General features: G+C 66.6%; 5 protein-coding genes across 9 annotated transcripts in view; 3 read left to right on the forward strand and 2 right to left on the reverse strand.

Annotated features, from left to right (window-relative positions):
- RTEL1 (regulator of telomere elongation helicase 1) overlaps positions 1–19,800 on the forward strand; it is a 363,295-nt gene that overhangs the window by 63,358 nt on the left and 280,137 nt on the right. The gene's annotated exons all lie outside the window — the stretch shown is intronic.
- The window catches only part of RAD21L1 (RAD21 cohesin complex component like 1), a 96,418-nt gene that overhangs the window by 15,525 nt on the left and 61,093 nt on the right, over positions 1–19,800 (forward strand). The gene's annotated exons all lie outside the window — the stretch shown is intronic.
- Positions 833–4,372, reverse strand: SCRT2 (scratch family transcriptional repressor 2). The gene is made up of 2 exons (XM_061361443.1): positions 4,116–4,372; positions 833–1,827 (listed from the first exon to the last, which is right to left on the reverse strand). Exons 1-2 carry the CDS (start codon positions 4,237–4,239, stop codon positions 1,121–1,123), a joined length of 831 nt encoding a protein of 276 aa, XP_061217427.1. The 5' UTR covers positions 4,240–4,372; the 3' UTR covers positions 833–1,120.
- Positions 7,560–19,800, reverse strand: part of SLC52A3 (solute carrier family 52 member 3) — a 35,577-nt gene continuing 23,336 nt past the window's right edge. The window contains exons 2-5 of one of the 3 annotated variants that reach the window (XM_061361427.1): positions 9,805–9,901; positions 8,439–9,502; positions 8,094–8,217; positions 7,560–7,962 (exon numbers count right to left, since the gene is read on the reverse strand). In XM_061361427.1, the coding sequence (XP_061217411.1) occupies positions 7,750–7,962; positions 8,094–8,217; positions 8,439–9,466 (1,365 nt within the window). In that variant the 5' untranslated portion in view covers positions 9,467–9,502; positions 9,805–9,901 and the 3' untranslated portion in view covers positions 7,560–7,749. Of the gene's footprint in view, positions 7,963–8,093; positions 8,218–8,438; positions 9,503–9,804; positions 9,920–10,201; positions 10,323–19,800 lie in introns of those variants that run through there. The other 2 variants (XM_061361425.1, XM_061361426.1) reach the window with 2 other exon arrangements.
- FAM110A (family with sequence similarity 110 member A) lies at positions 16,094–18,348 on the forward strand. Its single transcript, XM_061361481.1, has 2 exons — positions 16,094–17,316; positions 17,722–18,348. The coding sequence occupies exons 1-2, from the start codon at positions 16,502–16,504 to the stop codon at positions 18,191–18,193; spliced, it is 1,287 nt and encodes a 428-aa protein (XP_061217465.1). The 5' UTR covers positions 16,094–16,501; the 3' UTR covers positions 18,194–18,348.

Raw genomic sequence — 19,800 nt, forward strand, 5'->3', positions numbered from 1 at the left:
GGCCCTGCCAGTCTTGGCAAATAAATAGTGAAAAGCATAAGTTATAAATAATATAAATAAGAATAATATAAATAGACTCACCCAAACTTGACGGCTACACTGACCCCTCCTCCTGAGCGCAGGTGGGGGGCGATGGGTATGGGGGGCTGGCAAGGGGTCTGGGCTGTGGGGTCATGGGAGGTGGTTGGGGGTTTAGGTGCTGCCCCAGGGCTCGCTGTTCAGCCCCGTTGCCAGCCTGGCTGTTTGCACAGCAAGGAGGCTGCACTGGCCCGGGGGGGCTGTTCCCCAGCCCATCACCATGGCAGGGCCCAGTTGTGCCTGCCCAAGCTGGGAGCCAGCAAGGGATGTGTCCCCCGGGGCTCTGCTGGGGGCCCCTTGCTCTCCCTAGGGCTATGGACCCACAGTGCCAAGGCGAGCACCGCAGGGCCACGTCCCGTGGGATCGTGCTGGCCAAGGGCATCAGGGTGCCCCAGGGGCCTGTGCAGTGGGCTGCAGGGACCCCAGACTCCAGGGGTGACCCACAGCCCAGCCGCAGCATCCATCAGTCCCATTGAGCCATTAGTAGTGCCAGCCCATGGTCCCATCAGTGTTAGGGGTCAAGGTGAGGTTTTGCTCCTGGGACGGGGGAGCAGAAAAGTGTCTTTTCTCCCCCGGGGTCCCCCGGGGAGGAGAAGCAGCAGCTCTAAATAAATAATGGTAATAAATTAAATAAATAGGGGTGAAAGCCAGGAGCTGAGGGGAGGAAAAGTCTCTCCTGGGTCTGGAGGAGGTCCTGAGGTCCCCGCAGAGAGACCTGCCTGGCTGCGGGGGGGCTCAGGGACCTGCGGGCTGGATCCAGCCCTTCCCAGGAGCGCTGGGATACCCTCCCCTAGGTGGGGAGTGAGTCTGTGGGGATGCATCCTCCAGCCACAACACAGCCACAACTGGGCTGGCTGCAGCTGCAGGAGTGCTGGCGCGGGGACCAGGACTGGGATGGGGACAGGGATGGGGATGAGGGTTGGGATGGGGCTGTGGATAGGGATGGGGATGGGTTTAAGGATGGGGATGGGATAGGGATGCAAATGGGGATGGGGATGGGGATAGGGATAGGGATGCGGATGTGCCACAGGGGGCTGTGGGGCTAGTTCCCTATTGCACAGCTGTGTTCGGAGCCCTTGAAGCAGGCGGACTCGTAGTGCTTGTTGAGGTACGACTTGAGGGCGAAGGTCTTCTCGCACTGCTTGCACTTGTAGTGCTTGAAGGCCGAGTGGGTCTGCATGTGGGCGCGCAGGTTGGAGCGGTCGGCGAAGGCTTTCCCGCAGTGGGAGCAGCCGAAGGGCTTCTCCCCGGTGTGCGAGCGCATGTGGCCCTGCAGCAGCCAGGGCCGGCTGAAGGCTTTGCCGCACACGTCGCACTTGTGCTTGAGGTTGTGGGTGAGGACATGCATGGCCAGGGCGGGCATGGACACGTAAGCCTTGCCGCAGGTCGGGCATTTCCTTGCCATCTTGCTGTCCAGGCTGCGGTGGGTTTGCTTGTGCCGGCTCAGGTTGGAGGACGTGGCGTAGGTCTTGCCGCACTCGGGGCAGGAGTGGCGGTGGCTGCCGCGGCGCTGGCTCTCGCTGCGCCGGCGCGACCGCCCGTCCGTGATGAAGAAGGCATCCATGGAGTAGCTGTCCGTCACTGCGGCCTCCCCGTTGAAGTAGCGGGCCGAGAAGCTGGACTGGGGGCTCTCGGGGTCGCTGTACTCCTCGTGGCCCGGGGCATAGGCCGGGTCTGGTGGCGGCGGTGGCAGCCCTTGCTTCTTGTCGGTGTCATAGCCAGATGGTGCCAGGCAGTGCTGGAGGTACCCTGCAGGGGCGACACAGTGGGGTCACCGTCACTCCGGGCCAGCCCCATCGGCGATGGGGAAATGCCACAGCCAAAAGTGCCCACTGGGGATGCGGAACCAGGGCTGTGCCCCCCCTGCACTGGTCCCTGTCCCCGCTCAGCCGCAGGGCACCGGAGCTGCCTCACGCACCCAGGGGCTGGCTCTGCCCCACATCTGGAGCAGGATGGGTCCATCCCGCGGGGCTGCCCTTGAGCACCGGCGCTGCCTCATGCACCCAGGGGCTGGCTCTGCCCCACATCTGGAGCAGGATGGGTCCATCCCGTGGGGCTGCCCTTGAGCACCGGAGCTGCCTCGCGCACCCAGGGGCTGGCTCTGCCCCACATCTGGAGCAGGATGGGTCCATCCCGCGGGGCTGCCCCGGATGGGAGCGGGATGGGGATGCGGGAGGTTCAGCTGCTGCTGCCCGGGTGCCGCAGCAGCCCCCGGGGGCCGCCCGCCGCCGCACAGCTGTCGGTGCAGAGCCTCATTGTTCAGCGTAATGAGCTCTGCTCCGTCCAGCGCCGGCACCGGGAGAGCGGGGAAACCTCACCCTGGGTTTCCCTTCTGCAGCAAAGGGCATGGGAAAGGCCCCCATGCTCCCATTGACCCCCATTGGGGCTGATCCGAGGCAGCTCCTGGAGGGCAGCGGCACCGGGGCCATGGGCTCGCACTGAGGAGAGGGACCCGCAGCCCCCAGGCACAGAAAGGAGCTCAGGTGCTGCTCCAGTAGTGTCACCCCTGTGTGACATTGGTGCAGGCCTGCTCATGGCCCCACTCCTGACCCTGGCAGAGCTGGCACCGTGTGGGCATCCCCATCCCTCCGTGCTGGCACATGAAGGTCACTGCAGGAGGAGCAGTGCAGTCCTATCCCTGCAGGGCCAGTGTCCCCGTGGGACATGCGGCCACCCCAGGTCCCCCAAACTGGTCCCAGTGGTCTCCTGCTTTGTGTGACCGGCCCTTGTCCTGCTTCAGAGGACACGTCCTCCCCCTTGGTGGCAGTGGGGGCTGTCAGGGGGCTGGTGTCAATGCACGGCCGGGCTCACCAGTGCATGACACCCACCCCAGCTGCAGCCGAGCATCCCTAAACCTAGGTCCTTGCCCATGGGATCTCCCACCCGTGGGACCCCCAGCCCAGGGCGAGCGGCCGCTGTTGGGTGTCCCACAAGGTCTGGGGGTGCCTGCGGTGGGGAGGGGGCTGCGTGGCAGGGGCAGAGCTCGGCCCCACTGTGCTGACAGCGCGGGCTGTGCAGAAAGCGCTCTGCTCAGCAATTTCTCCCACTGCCTCCGAGCATGCAGCAAGGTTATTTCCAGGAGAGCAGCGTCGGCAGCTTCTGCCCAGCTGCAGCGCATCCCTCCCCCACCGGCCTCTGCTTCCCGATGCGGGAGGGGGGGAACTGGGGACCCCCAGGCCCTCACACCCTGCCCACAGCACAGAAAGGCCACCGAGGGCTGGGGAGCAGCCAAAGGGAGGTGGGGGACACACACACAACGCAGCATTGGGATGATGCTGGTTTGTGCGTGGTTGGATCAGGCCCATTCCTGCATCCAGCTCAGCATCCCGGTACCCGAGCAGCCAGGACCCGCCAGCCCCAGCTCTGGGACAGGACCCCCCCTCCTCGGTCCCCTCTCACAAGGCAGGTCCCTAGGCCGCCCCTTCTGGGGTCTCTGCCTCCCGGTGACCCCCAAAGCTCCCCCCAGTGTTCCCCAGCGGGACGCGGCCCCAGAGAACCCAGACCCCCCCCAACCCAGCCCCAGCATTGCGGGGAAGGGGGGGCTGCCCCTCGCTTCTCCCCCGCCTGCTCCCGGTACCCCGGGGAGGCGGCGCCCCCCCCACCCGCGCTCCCGGGGGGGGCTCGGGGCACCGCGGCGAACAATGAAACCTGCGGGCTCGGAGCGGCTCCGCTGCCCCCCGCGCCCCGGCAGCTTCGGACCCCCCCGAACTTGCCATGGGAAGGGACCGGCCTCGCTGCACCCCGGTTTGGGGGGCGCGGGTCCGGTCGGGGCGGGGGGGGGTGACCGCGGGGATGCCGCTGTCAGACCGGGGATGCTTCCCTAAGGACCAACTTCGGCAGAGGCCGCTGGCCCCCGAGCCCCGAGGGGGAAGAGAGCTGCGGAGGGATGACCCCGACCCCCCTCTACCCCGCTGCACCCCCGCTCGACGGAGACCCCCGCCCCGTCCTGCCCCGCTCCCTCTGCACCCGGTGCCCCGGCGGTCGCGCACACAATAGCGGCTGCGGAGCCCCCCCGGACCCCCCGTCCCCGCACTCACCATCACCGGCGGCGGGGCCGGGCAGCGCGTAGGGGGGCTCCAGGGGGGTGTAAGGGGGCGCGGGGGCCCCGGCGGCCGGGAATGCCTCCGCCTTGAGCTTCTTCACCAGGAAGGAGCGGGGCATGGCGGGGCCGGGCCGGCGCCCTCAGCACTGGACAGCTCCGGTACCGGCACCGCCACCGGTCCCGGCCCCGGCACCGGCCCCCGCCCCGCCCGGCCCGGCCCCGCGCTGCGCCCGCTGCTCCGGCCCCGCGGTGCGGACGGCGAGGAGCGGGGAGCGACTGCGAGGGGCGGGGAGGCAGGCAGAGAGCAGGGCGGCAGGAGGAGGAGGAGGAGGAGGGATGAGGAGGAGGAGGGGACGAGGAGGAGGATAAGGGGGAGGAAGGCAGGCGGCGGGGGGGGGGGGGGAAGGGGCCGCTCCGCCCGGCCGCGCCCGGACCCCCCCCCGGAGCCGCCGGCAGCGCGGGGAGCCCCGGGCCTCGCTGCGGTGCGGGGTCCCCGGTCCCTCCCCCCGGTTCCCTCCTCCCCCTTCCCCGGACACGGACAATGGGGACACGCGGGGACGGGGGTGGGACACGCTCCGCTGCCTCCCACCGCCTTTGTCTCCTGCCGCCAGCCCCCAGGGCTGTGAAGGACGGGGCTGCGGGGCGGGGGTCCCGTCCTTGGCCCTGCTCCCGTCCCCATCCCCGGCCCTGGCCCTTGTCTCCACCTCTGGCCCCTGTCCTTGTTTCTTGCCCCTTTCCCCTGTCCTTGCTCCCTATTCCTACCCCTGTTCTCTGTGCCCATTCCCATCTGTCTTGTCCCTTCCCGTGTCCCTTGTTCTCTGGCTCCATCCCCATTCTCTCTTCCCTGCCCTGTCCCCTCCGCCCTGTCCCCATTCCTGCCCATTTCCCCCTCCCCATCCTTCTTCCCTGTCCCTTTTCCCACCTTCTCGCCCTCTCCCGTGTCCCTGTCCCCATCCCTGTCCCCATCCCAAGCCTGTGACCTTCACGCCCACAACAATAGCTGGGCTCGGTGCATTGTTCCCTGCCGGAGCCTCCTCTCCCCCCCGCCCTCTGCTGCTGGAGCAGGATGAGGCCCCCCCGGTCCCGCAGGCACGGGTGGCCTGGGGCTGGTGTCCCCCCTGTGCTGCTGGGGCTGGAGGGTGACTGAGACCTGGCTGGGCACGGGCCCTGCTCTGCCTGAGCCCGGTGCTGTGCTGAGCAGTGCGGTGCTGAGCTGAGCCTAGGCCTGATCCATCACTGCAGGCACGGCCGCCACAGTGCAGCCCTGGGCACCCCCAGCTGCGGGGATTGGGGGTCACAGGCAGCCCCCCCGTGACAGGTACCCTGGGTCTGACTGCTCACAGCCATGACTGGGAGCCAGGGCTGGGGCCATCCTTTGAGCGCATCGGGCTCACGGCTTTGTGTGGTACCCCATAATCCAGGGCATCCCACAGTATCCTACAGCATCCCACATCATCCCACAGCCCACAGCATCCCATAATCCACAGTATCCAATAGCCCTGAGTACGTTAGAGCTCACAGCACCCCACATCCCACAGGGTACTACATCCTTCAGCATCCTAGAGCCTACAGCCCCACACGCCCCACAGCATCCTACCTCCCACCTCACCGCAGACCCCAGTGCATCCCTCAGCATTCCACACCTCCCAACCAGGCCATTGCAGGGGGGGGTGAGCCCGGGGTGCTCCCCACACACTGGGCTCTCACCCCCCATCCCATGAAGCCTCGCAGGCAGCGTCACGGGTCCCATCCATCCCTGCAGCATCCCTGACATCAGGGCTCTGCCAAGGTCAAGGTCACCTCTCCCGCAGGACCATGGCCCCGGGGGGAGCTGCTACCTGCAGGGGCTGCTCCCGGTGATCCCCCCCCCTCCTCACACCGGTGCTCCCGGCCTCTGCTCCATGATTCATTACCCAGGCGTGTGCCGGGGCTCTCCTGGCAGGCGCTGCCAGAACGGGCCATTACTTACGCCCCAGTTGGGCCGGGCCTGCCCCGCTGCCCGGGGATTTTGCCTCTCTCCAGGCTGCGGTGTAATAAGGGAGGTAATTAAGTGTAAAAGACAGGGGGAGGGAGGGCTGGGAGAGGGGGAATAGGAACCCGGCTCCTTTCAGAGGCAGGGGACTGAGATAATGTATGTTAATAACCTGCAATCAGTCCTGCCGAGCTGTGCTGATATTGCTGACTGCAGCGCCTGGCCCCCCCCCGCCCCCCCAAACCTGCCCCCGCCGGGCTGGGGAGGGAGGGGAGCTCCAGAAGAAAGGCTCAGCCTTTCTCCTCGGCTGCGGCCGGGTCTGTGCCTTCCTGAGCAGCTGTATGGAAATCAATCCCATCGGAGCCGATTGTTTCCTTGGGAGAGGGAAGGGATGGGGGGGTGGGGGGGTATCCGGTGGGTGAGGGTCCCAAGGATGGGAGCATCCCTGTGGGGTGCAGCGGGAGAGGGTCCCTGTTTCAGCTCCTATTCTCCCTGCAAAGGCCGTGGGATGCATCCTGCTCCTGGGATGAGACAGATCCCCCCATGGTGCCTCATCTCTCTTGTCCTGACACTGAGCATCCCTCATGGGGCCGGACCCTTGGGGCCGTGGGGTCAGCCAGGAGGTGCCCTCGCTCCTGCCTCTCGCCGGTGTGGGGGGGCTGCTCCCCATTAGTGATTCCAAGCGCGTCGCTCCCGCAGGCGGCCGGGCCGCAGCCGGAGCCCCGGAGTGGCTTTGAGGCAGAGGCTGGGGCTGGCGCTGCCGCCAGCTCCGGAGCAGATTGCCAGACAAAGGGCCGGGGACAAAGACCCGGCTGCTTCGTGCCCCGGGGAGGGGGCGCAGGCGCGTGTGGGGCACGGGGGCTGTCCCCATGTGGGGCTGCTGCTGCCCCCCCCGGTCACCAGCGCCTGCCATGCCCCATCCCGGTTGGGTACCGGTGGTCCTGTGCTATCCCTTGACTGTCACTGGGCCCAGGGATGTGCTGTAGCCCCAGTGCTGCCCATCTCGGGGTGCAGCAGGGCTCAGGTGGGGTACAGAGGGGCACAGGGCTATGGGCAGGGAACAGAAAGCATGGACGGGGACACTGTGCCCTGTGGAGGGTGGCAAATGTCCGGCAGGTTCCCCCAGTCCCCTGTGCCTCAGTTTCCCCCTTCTGGTGGGGCCCTTGTGAGAGCCCCATGGTCTGGGTCCCCCCGCTTCCCTTCCCCATGGCCAGGGCAGGGCAGGCTCCAGCAGGGCTCCGGCACAGCCCTGTTCAAGCCACCTTTGTCCTTGCTCCCTGCAGCTGGCTGTAAACCCAGGGAGCCTCTGCATGGCACAGGGCTGGGCACGCCACTGGGAATGCCACTGGGGCCATGGGTGCAGCTGGGGATAGGGGGGCTATGGGGCACGATGTCAAACGGTGCCAGACCCCCCATGGGATGTGACCCGGGTGTGTGGGGGGGCACAGGCAGTGGGGAGCCGAGAGCTGAGCAAACACCTTCTATTGCTTTGAACACAACAGGGGCGCCTGGTGCTGGGAGCCACGGCGCTGCCCCAGCCCATGGGCACGGCAGAGCCCGGTGGGGATGCTGCCCGCAACCATCCCGGTGCCAGCGCTGCCTCCTGGCCCTCGCTGGCTTTGGGTGCACAGTGACAAGAGGGGGTGCACGGGGGTGCTCACGCCGGGCACTGCAGGCTGCAGTAGTCGGCCGATGTGAACAACTTGTAGATGTTGACGAGGGGGAACATGAGCAGGGCCCCGAGGAGGGAGCCCAACTGCTCCATCGCCCCGTACCACACGAGCTCGTTGCGGCTGCAGCTGCGCAGGATCACCCCGGCCATCGCCTTCACGTAGGAGAGCGTGCCGGTGAAGAGCACCCAGGAGAGGACCTGGAGGGGAGAGCGGTCAGCAGGGGGATCAGTCGGGGGGTGCCCAGGGTGGGGATAGGGGATGCTGTGGTGAGGACAGAGCTTGGGGTGGCCCCAAGACCTCGCTGGGTGAGGGGGACCCAGTGACTTACAATGGTGACATCTCCCCACTGGGACTGCTGGAGGAGTGGGCAGGGACTCATCACCGCGATGGCCATGTTGTAGGCACCAAAGCCCGTCCCCAGCATGGTGAGGGTGCCCAGCAGGGCCAGGGACCTGCAAGGAACATGTGGGTGACACTGGGGTGAGGGGCACAGACCCACGGCACAGGCTCCATCCTCCTGCCCTGGGGTGTCTCTGGTGCCAGGGCACAGGAACCCCACAGCCCCTGTCCCATCCAATGCCTCCTTCTCCCCCCATTGCAAATCAGGGTCTGTTTGGGAGGCAGAAGCCCCCGGGGTGCACCCCAGCATGGCCCCCAGCACCCTGATACCCACCTGCCGGGCAGGAACATGGCCACGATGCAGGCCAGAGGGTTGGCCATGGAGCTGAGCGTGGTGGCGAGGTGGTAGGCGGTGTTGCCATAGGGCAGGCAGGAGTAGGACTGCACGGAGGGCAGGACCCCGTTGGTCAGAGCGCTCACCCACGCGACGAGGAGGTAGATGAAGGTGAGCTTGGCCAGGGAGTAGGAGGCCTGCTGTGATACGATGCTCGTCAGCCCCTTGGCATCCTTTGGGCACGGGCAGCCCCCGCTCAGCCGGGAGCCTCCCTCCTCACTGGGGCTCTGGTCGATTGAGCTCAGCATGATATTGCTGGGGAAGAGCTGCTGCTGGGAGAGCTCCCACTCCTTGGGCAGCCTGTCGAGGAAGAAGAAGGCCAGCAAGCAGGCCAGCATCATCGCCGTCATGAGGAGGAAGAAGACGAGGGTGGAGAAGTTGGCTGGGAGGTAGTGGGTCTCTATGTGGGGGATGATGCTCTCCACGGTCTCGTTGCCCACGGTCTCGTTGACCAAGCGGGTGGTGTTGTCACAGGTGGAGATGCCAGAGCCCTGGGCCAGGGCAATGAGAGCGGGGATCAGGCCGCTGAGCCCTTCGCCTATGAAGAAGGTGTTGAGGAACTGGGGCTGCAGCTGCATCATGAAGGGCAGGAAGGTGACGGAGGAAGTGCAGTCCACCAGGGCCAGGAAGAAGGTGAGGAGCAGGAAGGCGGTGCTGTGGGGTGCCCCGGCGATGGAGGATGTGTAGCTCCAGAGGAAGGCTAACAGTAAACAGGCCAGGACACCCACAGACACCACCACGTAGATTACAGCCTCCTCCTTGAGCAAGCCGGGCCGAAAGCGGTGCATGAGGGTGACGAAGAGCGGCCCCACGTTGGCCATCTGGATGATGATGGTGATGTACGATGGCAGATCCCACTGCTCCGGCAGCACCGTCACCAGCAGCGGCAGCTCGACCCACAGCCCGTTGATGGCCACCCAGGAGCCCATGCCGAAGGTGCAGGCGAGGAAATGGGTGAGCAGCGCCATGCTCAGGGATGGGTGCTTGGGGGCGACGCTGTTGTGCTGCGGGGAGAGGTTTGCATCAGTTTGCATCAGACCTGACCCCCCCAGACCCCAACCCATGGCCCTGCCTGCGTGTCCCCCTCTGCGGGCAGAGCGGCTCCTCCCCATCACCCCATGGGGGTGCGGGACTCACAGAGCACCACGGTCACCCCACGGCCCATTCCCAACCCACGGGATACCCCTGCTCCGCACAGCGGCGGCGCTGGGCCCCATCGCGGGCAGGCACAGAGCAGGGACCCTGCGGCCATGGGGCCGGTCCCGGCTCAGGGCACGGCGTGGCACGGGGTGGCGGCGGCTCTCACCTGGGCGCTGGGAGGCCTGGGCAGCGGCTGCGCCGGGAGCAGCGGCCTCGATCCTCCCACTGCACCCGCAGCGCCCGTCTCCTCCCCGCCGCGTCCCACGGGATCCGCGGGGAGCGCTCTCCCGGCGGCCCCACCTGCGGACCGGGCCCGGCTCCTGCCTGCGCGCTGAGTCAGCAGGGACCCGGCCGCATCCCCTGCCAGCAGTGACCCCCACGGCCCCACGGCCCCGCGGGTGAACCTCGTGTCTGCCCAGACCCGGCCGCCCATGGCCCCGGCGCTGCGGGGGGGCAGCGGGCACGGCGGGACGGAGCCGGAGCCGGAGCCGGGGCCGGAGCCAGCGCGGAAGCGGGCTCCTGGTCTGACCGGTCCTGCAGCAATGTCATGGCACGGAACTCACTGCGCCAAGGGGAACCGGCAGCAGCCGCGGCCGGGAGCGGGTCCCGGCTGCCGTGACGTGAGGCCAACGTCACCGCCTCCGGATGCGGACCGGGGACCGGCGGGCCCCGCGCTGCTGCCGCCGCCGCCGCCGCCGCTGCTCCTGCCCTGGTCCTCGGCTGGGGGTGCCCGTGTCCTCCTCCACGTGCTCAGGAGCGGTCCAAGGCTCCTGCCCTTGACGGGAGGGGTCCCAGCAGGTCGCAGGGAAACACGTGAGGCGCGGGCTGGGTCCGCTGCCAGCACGGGGTGTGATGGGATAAACGCCATCAGAAAGCATGAGGAAACGCACGGGAGTTCCTGGAGATATGGGGGGGGCGGGTCCTGCTCCCCAGGGGATCCTCATGGTCAGAGGGGCCAGCTCCTGTCCCACCCATACCCCCCCTGCCATAGGACAGGGGCTGGCTGGTGTCAGCCTGGGCACGGGGCATGGCCAGAGGGGACCGGGGATCACGACCCCTCCACTGCTGCCTCTCTTCCCAGTGGGTTCCCAGTTTCCACCAGCTCCTCCCGCACAGCCCAACCCCAGGCGCTGGAGCCTTTAGCTCCGAACTCCGTGCCCGTGGCCAAAGTCCAACTGCGGCAACTCCAGCTCCTGCCAGCCCAGGGACACCCCATCCCCTGCCCGGGACCACCGCTGCCCTCCCTCCTCCCGTGCTGCTGGTACCGGGGGCAGCGCCGTGCCCGTGGCCATGGCGTGGGGCTCTCACCGCAGCGTGGCCGCTGGCCCGGTGCCCCCGGCTTGGCCCGGTGCCGGTGGCTATTCTTGGCAGCGTCCTGGGCTTTGCGCGTGTCCCTGGCTGAACCGCATCCCACCTATTTCAGGCTGCTTCCCGCAGTTGGCAATGTCATTTGGTGCCTGTGTCGTCCCCCCCCCCCGGGGGTCTGTGCAGGGGCAGGGGCTGCCATGGGGCCCTCGGGGAGCGTGGCGATGTCCCCACCTCGGGTGCACCCTGGCACACGGCAGCGGGGCGGCACCAGGCGGGCAGTAAAGCCGGGAGCTGCGGATAAGCCGCTTGCAGCAGCTGGGAGGTGACTTTGGGTGAGGCCAGGTCAACCCCAGCAGCACAATTCCCCCCCCATCGCAGCACCCCGCGGCTCTTCCCACAGCACCCACCGGGTGTCGCTGGGACAGCGGCTGCAGAGCCTGGGGCTGCCATCCCCAGTGTCTGTCCCTGTCCCTGTGCAGCCGGCCCTGCTCCGCTCCTGGCTCCAGCCGTGCCCTTGTGGTGCAGCAGGGACATGTAGGGACAGGGCAAGGGGAATGGCTTGAACCTGCCCGAGGGGAGACTGAGCTGAGCTCTGAGGCAGAAGCTCTTCCCTGTGAGGGTGCTGAGGCGCTGGCACAGGGTGCCCAGAGAAGCTGTGGCTGCCCCATCCCTGGCAGTGCTCAAGGCCAGGTTGGACACAGGGGCTTGGAGCAAGCTGCTCCAGTGGAAGGGGTCCCTGCCCATGGCAGGGGTTGGAGCTGGAGGAGCTTTAAGGTCCCTTCCTACCCAAACAATTCCTTCACTGCTGCCCATACCGGCCCGTGTCCTGCCAGTCCCAGGACAGCAGATCCATGTGCAGCAGTGACTCCAAATGTCTCCCGCTTCCCTCTTTTTCTCCAGCTTTTATTGCTGAGTAGGAGAGCCCATAGCCTGGGGTACCCCTTGCTCACTGAGGTCTCCTGTCCCATCTCCATCCACCCCCAGTTTCCTGTGCATCCCCAGTCTCCTCACTGGCTGGGCACTGTGAGAAGCAGACAAGACCCTGATGCTGTGCAAGAGCTGCTCAGTGATAGCCAAAACACCCCAAGGTTATCTGCTCTGTTTGCAGCAAGAATGCAAACCATCCGTGTACCAGCTCCTATGGAGAAAAACAAGTCTATCCCAGCACAGCCCAGTGCTGGGGGGACCTGGAAGAGGGGGAGCAGGTCCAAGATGCTAGAAGGAACCAGGCGCAGGGGCTCGGGCTGGTGTGGGTTGGGGTCAGGAGGGGCCGGTGTTTCATTGGTGTTTAATGTGGCAGCACAAAGGAGACCCTTGTGAGGGCAGCCCGAGGGGCTCTGGGTGCAGGACCCCCACGCTGCTGCTTCACGCTCCTCATCCCGATCCACCCAACACATGCTGCCCCTTCCCATGCTGCAGCTGAGCCCCCGGCCCTCTGCACCCCGGCAGATGCGAGCCAAGGCCGTGGAGGCAGATGGCAGCATTTGGGAGCCGAACGGTCCCGGGCCACTGGACTCTGCTGGGTGACCGGATCACTGGGAAGCCCCCTCCCCATCACCAGTGAGGATGCGGATAGGAAATGGTGGGGTCCATCCTCAGGCTCAGCCCCAGCAAGAGCCATCCCCGAGCAGCAGGGATGCTCTTTCAGGGCAGGGGAATGCGGCTGCTCCGTTGCGAGGGGACAAGGGGTTCCCCCTCGCCCCAGGGACCGCCGGCCGCCCCAGGCTCATGTGTGTGACCCCCAGAGCAGGGTGCAGGGAGCCGCTGCCAGGTCGCAGGCGCTGGCCGCTGGCAGCCCCCCTCCGGTGCCATTTGCATCCCATTTCCATGTGAAAGGAGCAGGTCAAGTTGAAAGTTGAAAGGGGGGGAGGGGTGCGGGGAAGGGGCCGCTGCTGGAGGTGAGACCCCGACAAAAGGGCCGGCTCCCCAGGGCCCGGCGCTCGCCCGGCCTCGGGCTGCGGTCCCAGCCCCGCCGGCAGCCGCCATCTGCATGTCCGTGCCGCAGCCACCGCGCAGACAAAGGCCTCGTGCCCGGCCTGTCCCCATCTGTCACCCCCCGGCTCCGGGCCCCGAGCTGCTGCCGGGGTGCGGGCGGGATCCTGCCCTCTGCCCCTGCGGAGCGGAGCAAGCGGTGCTGGACCCAGCCGGAGCATCCCCATTGAGCACCCACATCACAGATCCCAGCCTGGGGACCCCTTCCACTGGAGCAGCTTGCTCCAAGCCCCTGTGTCCAACCTGGCCTTGAGCACTGCCAGGGATGGGGCAGCCACGGCTTCTCTGGGCACCCTGTGCCAGCGCCTCAGCACCCTCACAGGGAAGAGCTTCTGCCTTATCTCCAACCTAGATCTCCCTTGTTCCAATTTAAACCCATCACCCTTTATCCTATTGCTACAGCCCCTGATGAAGATGCTGGTGCCTGACAATGGGGGAAACTGAGGGTGCCTTGCCCTCAGTCAGGGCACATGGCACAGGGGACATTTCCCTGCTACAAAGCCAGGCACAGTCTCAGTGTGCCAAGGGGATGTAAGGAACCATTGGGAATCAGCACTCACCAAGCAGAGGTGTTGGGGGGCTTCCTGGCTCTGCGATGTCTGTGCCTGGGGCTGCCTCCACCCAGCACTCCCAGCAAGGCTTTGGCCTCTGAGTGTGTTTTCTGCTCCTTGAAGGCTGTGTTTAGCTCCTGGAAATCCTGGAAGTGACACGGGGGAGGCTCAGCCCTGAGCGCCCGTGGGAGGTGAGAGCGAAGCCAGCGCCAGCCCCTGCGGGTCCCTCTGCCCCCAGACACAGCATCACAGAACCCCAGCCTGGGTCGGGTGGAAGGGACCTTAAAGCTCCCCCAGCTCCAACCCCTGCACGGGCAGGGACCCCTTCCACTGGAGCAGCTTGCTCCAGGCCCCGTCCATCGGGGCCGGGTGGTGTCAGGGGTGCTGGGGCGCGCTCCCACCGCTGGCTGCCTTCCCCATTCCCGTCCTGGGATGCTCCCAGTGAGGGTGAGGCTCCAACGCCCGCTCCAGGAGCACCCAACATGCCCGGGCAGCCGCCTGCACCCGCTGCTGCACCCTGCGCAGGCTCGGTGCCCACGGCAGGGCTCAGCCCATCCGGGCAGGCTCTGAGCAGTGTTTTTCCAGCCAGGATCATGGTGTGGATCCAGCTTTGCTGTCAGCCGGGCACAGGGCAGCCCTGTGGCACCCGGACACTGTTTTCCATGTGTTTTACCCCGCTCTTTGCTCTCTGCTTGCTCCTTGTGTTGCTTCCAAGAGCAGTTGGAAAGGCACACGGCTCCATCCGCTCCTGGCCTGTGCCATGGCACCCAGGGCCACCCCGGCGCTGGGTTCAGGCCAGCAGGGCTTTGTGCCCGCAGGCTTGGTGACCCCGCTCTGGTCCATCAGCTCCATTCCCACTCTCCGGGGTTGTTTTCCTGCGGTTGGGAGCTCATTACAGAGCGCTGCTGCTGGGTTCATGCGGGAACAAGGCAGGTTTTCCATGTCGGAGCAGGCCCTGCTGCCTGGCTGTGCCGGCGGGGAGCCAGGCTGGGAACCTTCCCATCTCCCTGGATCCCTGCCAGGGCACCAGGACCCACAGCAGGCAGGGGGGCATCCAGAGGTGATTTGGCTTTGGCAATGGGAGCACCTCAGGCCGTGCATCCCCATCCGGCACCGCGGCTGCACCGGCACCGCGCCGGGACGTCACCGTGTCCCATTGCACCGCGTGACGCAGCCGGGCATGGAGGATGCCCCACGGTTTTAATCCCGTGTGAGCTCGTCCTCGCCCAGCACTGACTCAGCAGGAGCAGCCGCGGTGTGGAGCAGCTCCCAGTGCAGAAGGGGAGGACGCGGCTGGGGACCGGGACGCACGGGGACATCGGAGCAGCCCGGCTGAGCAGCACTGTGGTGGCTGAGCCGTGCCGAGCCGGCTCCCGCATCGCAGGGCTCATCCAGGTGGGTGCTGGAGGTGGTGCCGGTCCTGTGCCAGCGGGGTTGCCCAGTGAGGGGGGGCACAAGCACACATCTCCCAGTATGGCTCCCTGGAACCACTGCCTGGGTCATTCCATGAGCCTGGTTGTGCTGCCCGCACTGGGAGGGACTGGAGCTGGGGCCATGGGTGGCCATCACCCAGTGTAAGTGGGGTTCTGAGCCCTGGCGTTTGGATGCCCATGCTCCGGCAGGGCTGGGGGGCATGGGGTGATGAGGCTGTGTTTTGGGGTGTCTGGGGGCTGGCTTGGCTCAGCCCGGCTGTACCAGGGTGAACCCTAACCCTAACCCAGCACCGCAGGAATGCGGAGCAGCAGGTTGTGCCCGGCCTGGCCGTCCCTGCTGGTCCGGCAGGGAGGGGACCCCACGCTGCCCGCATGGCTGTGCTGGGGCCCCTGTGCCTCAGCCTTGTGCCACAGGAGCCATCCCATGGCTCACCCTAGGGCTGAGCTGTGTCCGTGCTTTGCCTTCTGTGGGGGGGGGGGAGTGGGCGCGTTTGCACCTTCTCTAAGCTGAGGACCTGTGCATGGTCCCCATTGGGATGCAGGTGCCGATGCTGGTGCGTGCGGCTCCGCGCCGCTGTGGGTGCCGGCGCTGGCTCCGGTGATGCTGGGACGGGCCCTGGGTGGCACCCAGGAAGTTGTTGTGCCAGGGAGCGGTGACGGTGACGGCAGCCGCTGGGGCCACCGCCGGAGGGACCGCGGCCACGGCACCGCTGCACCCGGTGAGCACCGGGGCTGTCACAGCATGGGGGCACCCCCATACTGGGGGGTTCAAAGCAGCTCGGGAATGGGGGGGGCAAGATCCGACCGCATGTGCCCCCCGCTGCTGCCTGAGCCCCTCTGTGTGTTGGGACCCCTGCGGCTCTGCCCACCCTTGGGCACTGGGAGCAGCTGGGGAGGGGCTGCAATGGGGTTCAGGGCTGGTTTGGACCCTCCCCACGCCGCTATGGGCAGGCCGGGGCTTGGTGCGACCGCTGGGGTGGGCGGTTGTGACTGTTGGGGTTGGCAGGGGCCCAGGGACGTGGGGTGCGTGGGGCCCCAGCGCCGCTCCCAGCACACCTCGGCTGGGCAAGCTCAGGTGGAAAACCCCGGTGGTGCTTTCCAATGGGATCCAAGGTGGGAGCAGGGAGCTGGGGAATAGAGAGCAGGGGGAGCAGAGCCCCAGAGCCCCCCAGCCTGGCAGGGTGGGGGGTGAGAGGGGTGGGTGATGCAGCCCTGGACATGGGGGATGCTCCCCTGGGCATGGACATTGCACGCCCTGATGTGGGTGTTGCACCCCTTGATGCAGGTGGTGCACCCCTGGGCATAAGCAATGCACCCCTGTGAGTAGCTGATGCACCCCTGGGTGCAGGCAATGCATCCTTTGATGTGGGTGATGCACCCCCGGGCATGGGAGATGCACCCCTTGGTGCAGGTGATGCACCCTTAGGCACAGGCGATGCAGGCAGAGCATCACTGAGGGGTGCAGGACCAAACCACCCCTCAGCACCACGGGGTGCCCCTTGCCGTGGCTGGGGCTCCCTCCCCGCCATCCCCATTGGCCCGGGTGCGGTTTGAAGCAGGCCGGCTGTGCCGATTGGCCATGCACGGTGCCGGGGAGGCCGCCGTGGCGATGGAGGCGTGGTTCAGGCCTTCAAATAGGAGCCCGGTGCTGCCGGCGCAGACAGTGCGGCACCGCACACAGCCCGGCGGCCTTTGTCTGCGGTGGGGCTGGGGACCGGGGCACCGCGCTCACTCCAGGCTCTCTTTGCAGCTGCCGGCACGTGAGCCCATCGCTGCGGCTGCCGGGCACCCAACCGGTGCTGCGGTGCCAGCGCCGAGGATGCCCGTCGAGGCGCTGCAGGCCGGTGATGCCATGAAGGGGGTGCCGGTGCCGGCTCCCTTCACCTCGACCATGCCCGTCCGCATCCTCCGCAAGGGCCCGGCTTATTTCCGCCGTGGCACCGAGCCGGGCGCCGGGAAGCCGAGCGCGGTGGAGAGGCTGGAGGCCGACAAGGCCAAGTACGTGAAGAGCCAGCGGGTCGCCAGCACCAGGCAGGAGCCGGTGAAGCCACCACTCCTCAAGCAGCCCCTCTTCACAGCGGGGGTGCGCCGGGCCGTGCTCACCCCCAGCCGCAGGGCACCGCCGGGACCGCGTGGCACCAAGACCTGCCTCGACCTGGAGATCCTCAACAACCTCATCAACCTCTGCGACAGCCCCTTCCCCAAGGCGGAGACCCCGCTGGGCAGGGACTGCAAGTGGAGGGCGGAGGAGCCGGCGCCGCAGTGCAGTGGGGCGGACGGTGCTGCCAAACCACCGCAGAGTCCCATTGGCACCAAGCCCCCTGGCAGCGTGGCCGTGAGGAGGGTGGATGTGCGTCCCTGCGGGGCTCCATGGGGAGCGGTGACACCAGTGACATTGATGGCACCGATGACACCAGTGACATCGATGACACCAGTGACATCAATGGCAGCGATGACACCAGTGACACCGATGACACCAGTGACATCAATGGCACTGATGACACCAGTGACACCGATGACATCGATGACACCAGTGACATCAATGGCACCAATGACACCAGTGACACCGATGACATCGATGACACCAGTGACATCAATGGCACCGCTAACACCAGTGACATCAATGGCACCGATGACACCAGTGACATCAATGGCACCGATGACACCAGTGACATCAATGGCACCGATAACACCAGTGACATCAATGGCACCGATGACACCAGTGACATCAATGGCACCGATGACACCAGTGACATCAATGGCACCGCTAACACCAGTGACATCAATGGCACCGATAACACCAGTGACATCAATGGCACCGATGACACCAGTGACACCGGTACCCTCATCCCCCATCCCCGGCGCGCTGCCGGCAACCCCATCACGGAGCTCACCCTCCCGCCCCGAGAGCGCGCGCCGGCAGCCGGTGCTGCACCGCTCCAAGTCGGACCTGAGCGACCGCCTGTCGCGGGCCACCGCCGACCTGGAGCGCTTCTTCAACTACTGCGGCCTGGACCCCGAGGAGCTGCAGGACACGGGCGCCGAGCGCTTCGCCCGCGCCAGCTCCGACATCGTCTCGCTCAAGTTCCACAGCGTGAGCACGGCCAGCTCGGAGGGTGGCCGCTCGCCGCCCAGCGCCGCCACACCGGAGGGACGCCCGCCGGAGCGCGTCCCGTATGGCATCTCCATCATCGAGCGCAACGCCCGCGTCATCAAGTGGCTGTACGGGCTGCGCCAGGCCAGGGAGCACCAGCAGGTCTCCAATGTGTAGCCGTGCCGCGGTTGAGGGCACTGGGGTGGGGTGCTCATAGAAGGCAATGATGGACATGGAGGAGCAGGGGGTGACCTCTTGGTGGGGATGGGACCCTTGAACTCAGACCCATTGTTGCTTCCCTGGTGCGGTGGCCACGCATCCATCCCCCTGGCTCCATCAGAACCCTGTGCCAGCACCGGAGAGCCAGGTCACTGGCAAAGGGCACCCATGTCCATGGGTGTGCGGCGGGTCCCCAGTGCCTTCCCATTGCCCATTTGCATGGGAGCCCATGTGTGGTCACCCTGCCTGCCCTGCTCCTCACCGGCACCCATGGGTGGGGGGTAAGGGCCTGTTTCTGCCCTGCACAGAGCCCACTGGGGGGGCCGTGCTGACTGGGGTGTGGGCTGCATCCTGGGGACCCCCGTTTTAATGATCTGGGTGAAGCTGGATGCTTTGTGGGGTGGGGGCAAATGTGGACCCCCAACTTTACCCTCCCAGGGCTGTGTGTGTGTGTGAGTGTCTGTGAGTGCTCGTGTCCCCTCCCAGGACACATCTTCTATTTATGACGGTGACGTTGCTGGTCTTTTCCCCATTTCCACTGGTTTTCCTGGTGTTCGACCTGTAAAGAGCAATAACGACAGCAATGCCGATGGTTTTATTCAATCTCTGTGCTTTGGATGCTCTGTGCGGTGCTGCCCCTCGAGGAGGTGAGGTCGGGATGGGGCAGGGACCCCCAGGGTGCCCACCCTGGTGCTGGGTGCCGATGGGAGCACTGGTGCCGTGCCATGCCGTGGCGTGCCAGCGCGGGGCCTGGAGGGCACGGTGCGGCGGCGGTTGGTTCCGGCAGGTCCCGGCAGAGCCCTTCCCATGGGATTCCCCTCTGTGCCGCAGCCAGCACCGTGCCGACCGTGCAGCCCCCCTGGGGCTTGGCCCGGTCCCGGTTGCTCGGGGATGCTGAGATGGGGCAGCGATAGCCGGGACCTCCGGGGAGGGCTGAGGATGAATGGGAGCGCAGGGAGAGCGTTGAAGATGAAACCCCTGGGGTGCCCCCCGCAGCCTCCCAGCACTGGGGGTGCTGCCTGCACCCGGGAGGTCCCCCCCATGCAGGTGGGAGGCTGCAGGGGAAGCGGCACCAAGGCACCTGCAGCCCCGACGACCCTGCCTGGAGCCCGGCCCTGCCGCTGCCTCCCTGCAGCTCCAGCAGTGGGGTTTGGAACCATGGCTACAAGTGGGAGCCAGCACGGGTGCTGCTCAGTGGCAGCGGTGGGGGCAAGGTCCAACTGCAGGGCTGTTTATGAAGGGGTCAGATCCATGCACACACCCCCATGCATGCACGGATGCACATAAACGTGTCCAACATCCATGCACACGCCTGCATGCCCCTTGATGGGGACACCTGAGGTCCCCACAGGAGCCCTCATGGGGATGAAGTGCTTCTCCCTCCATCCTGGCTCCTGCGCTCTGAGTGTCTGCCCAAAGCCACTGCCCATGGTGCAGGATCCATCCAGCTCCTGTTGGGATACAGGCAGGTCCGGCTGCCTGGGGTATGGCGGTGATGGGCAGGATGCGGTGTGCAGATTGTGGTGGGCAGGATGTGGTGATGGCATCCGGCCCATGAGTCAGGC

The sequence above is a fragment of the Neopsephotus bourkii genome, unplaced genomic scaffold, assembly GCF_033783945.1.
Source record: "Neopsephotus bourkii isolate Nb327-2 ecotype Australia unplaced genomic scaffold, CSIRO-AGI_Nbou_v1 NB_1060, whole genome shotgun sequence".
Classification (NCBI taxonomy): Eukaryota; Metazoa; Chordata; class Aves; order Psittaciformes; family Psittacidae; genus Neopsephotus; species Neopsephotus bourkii.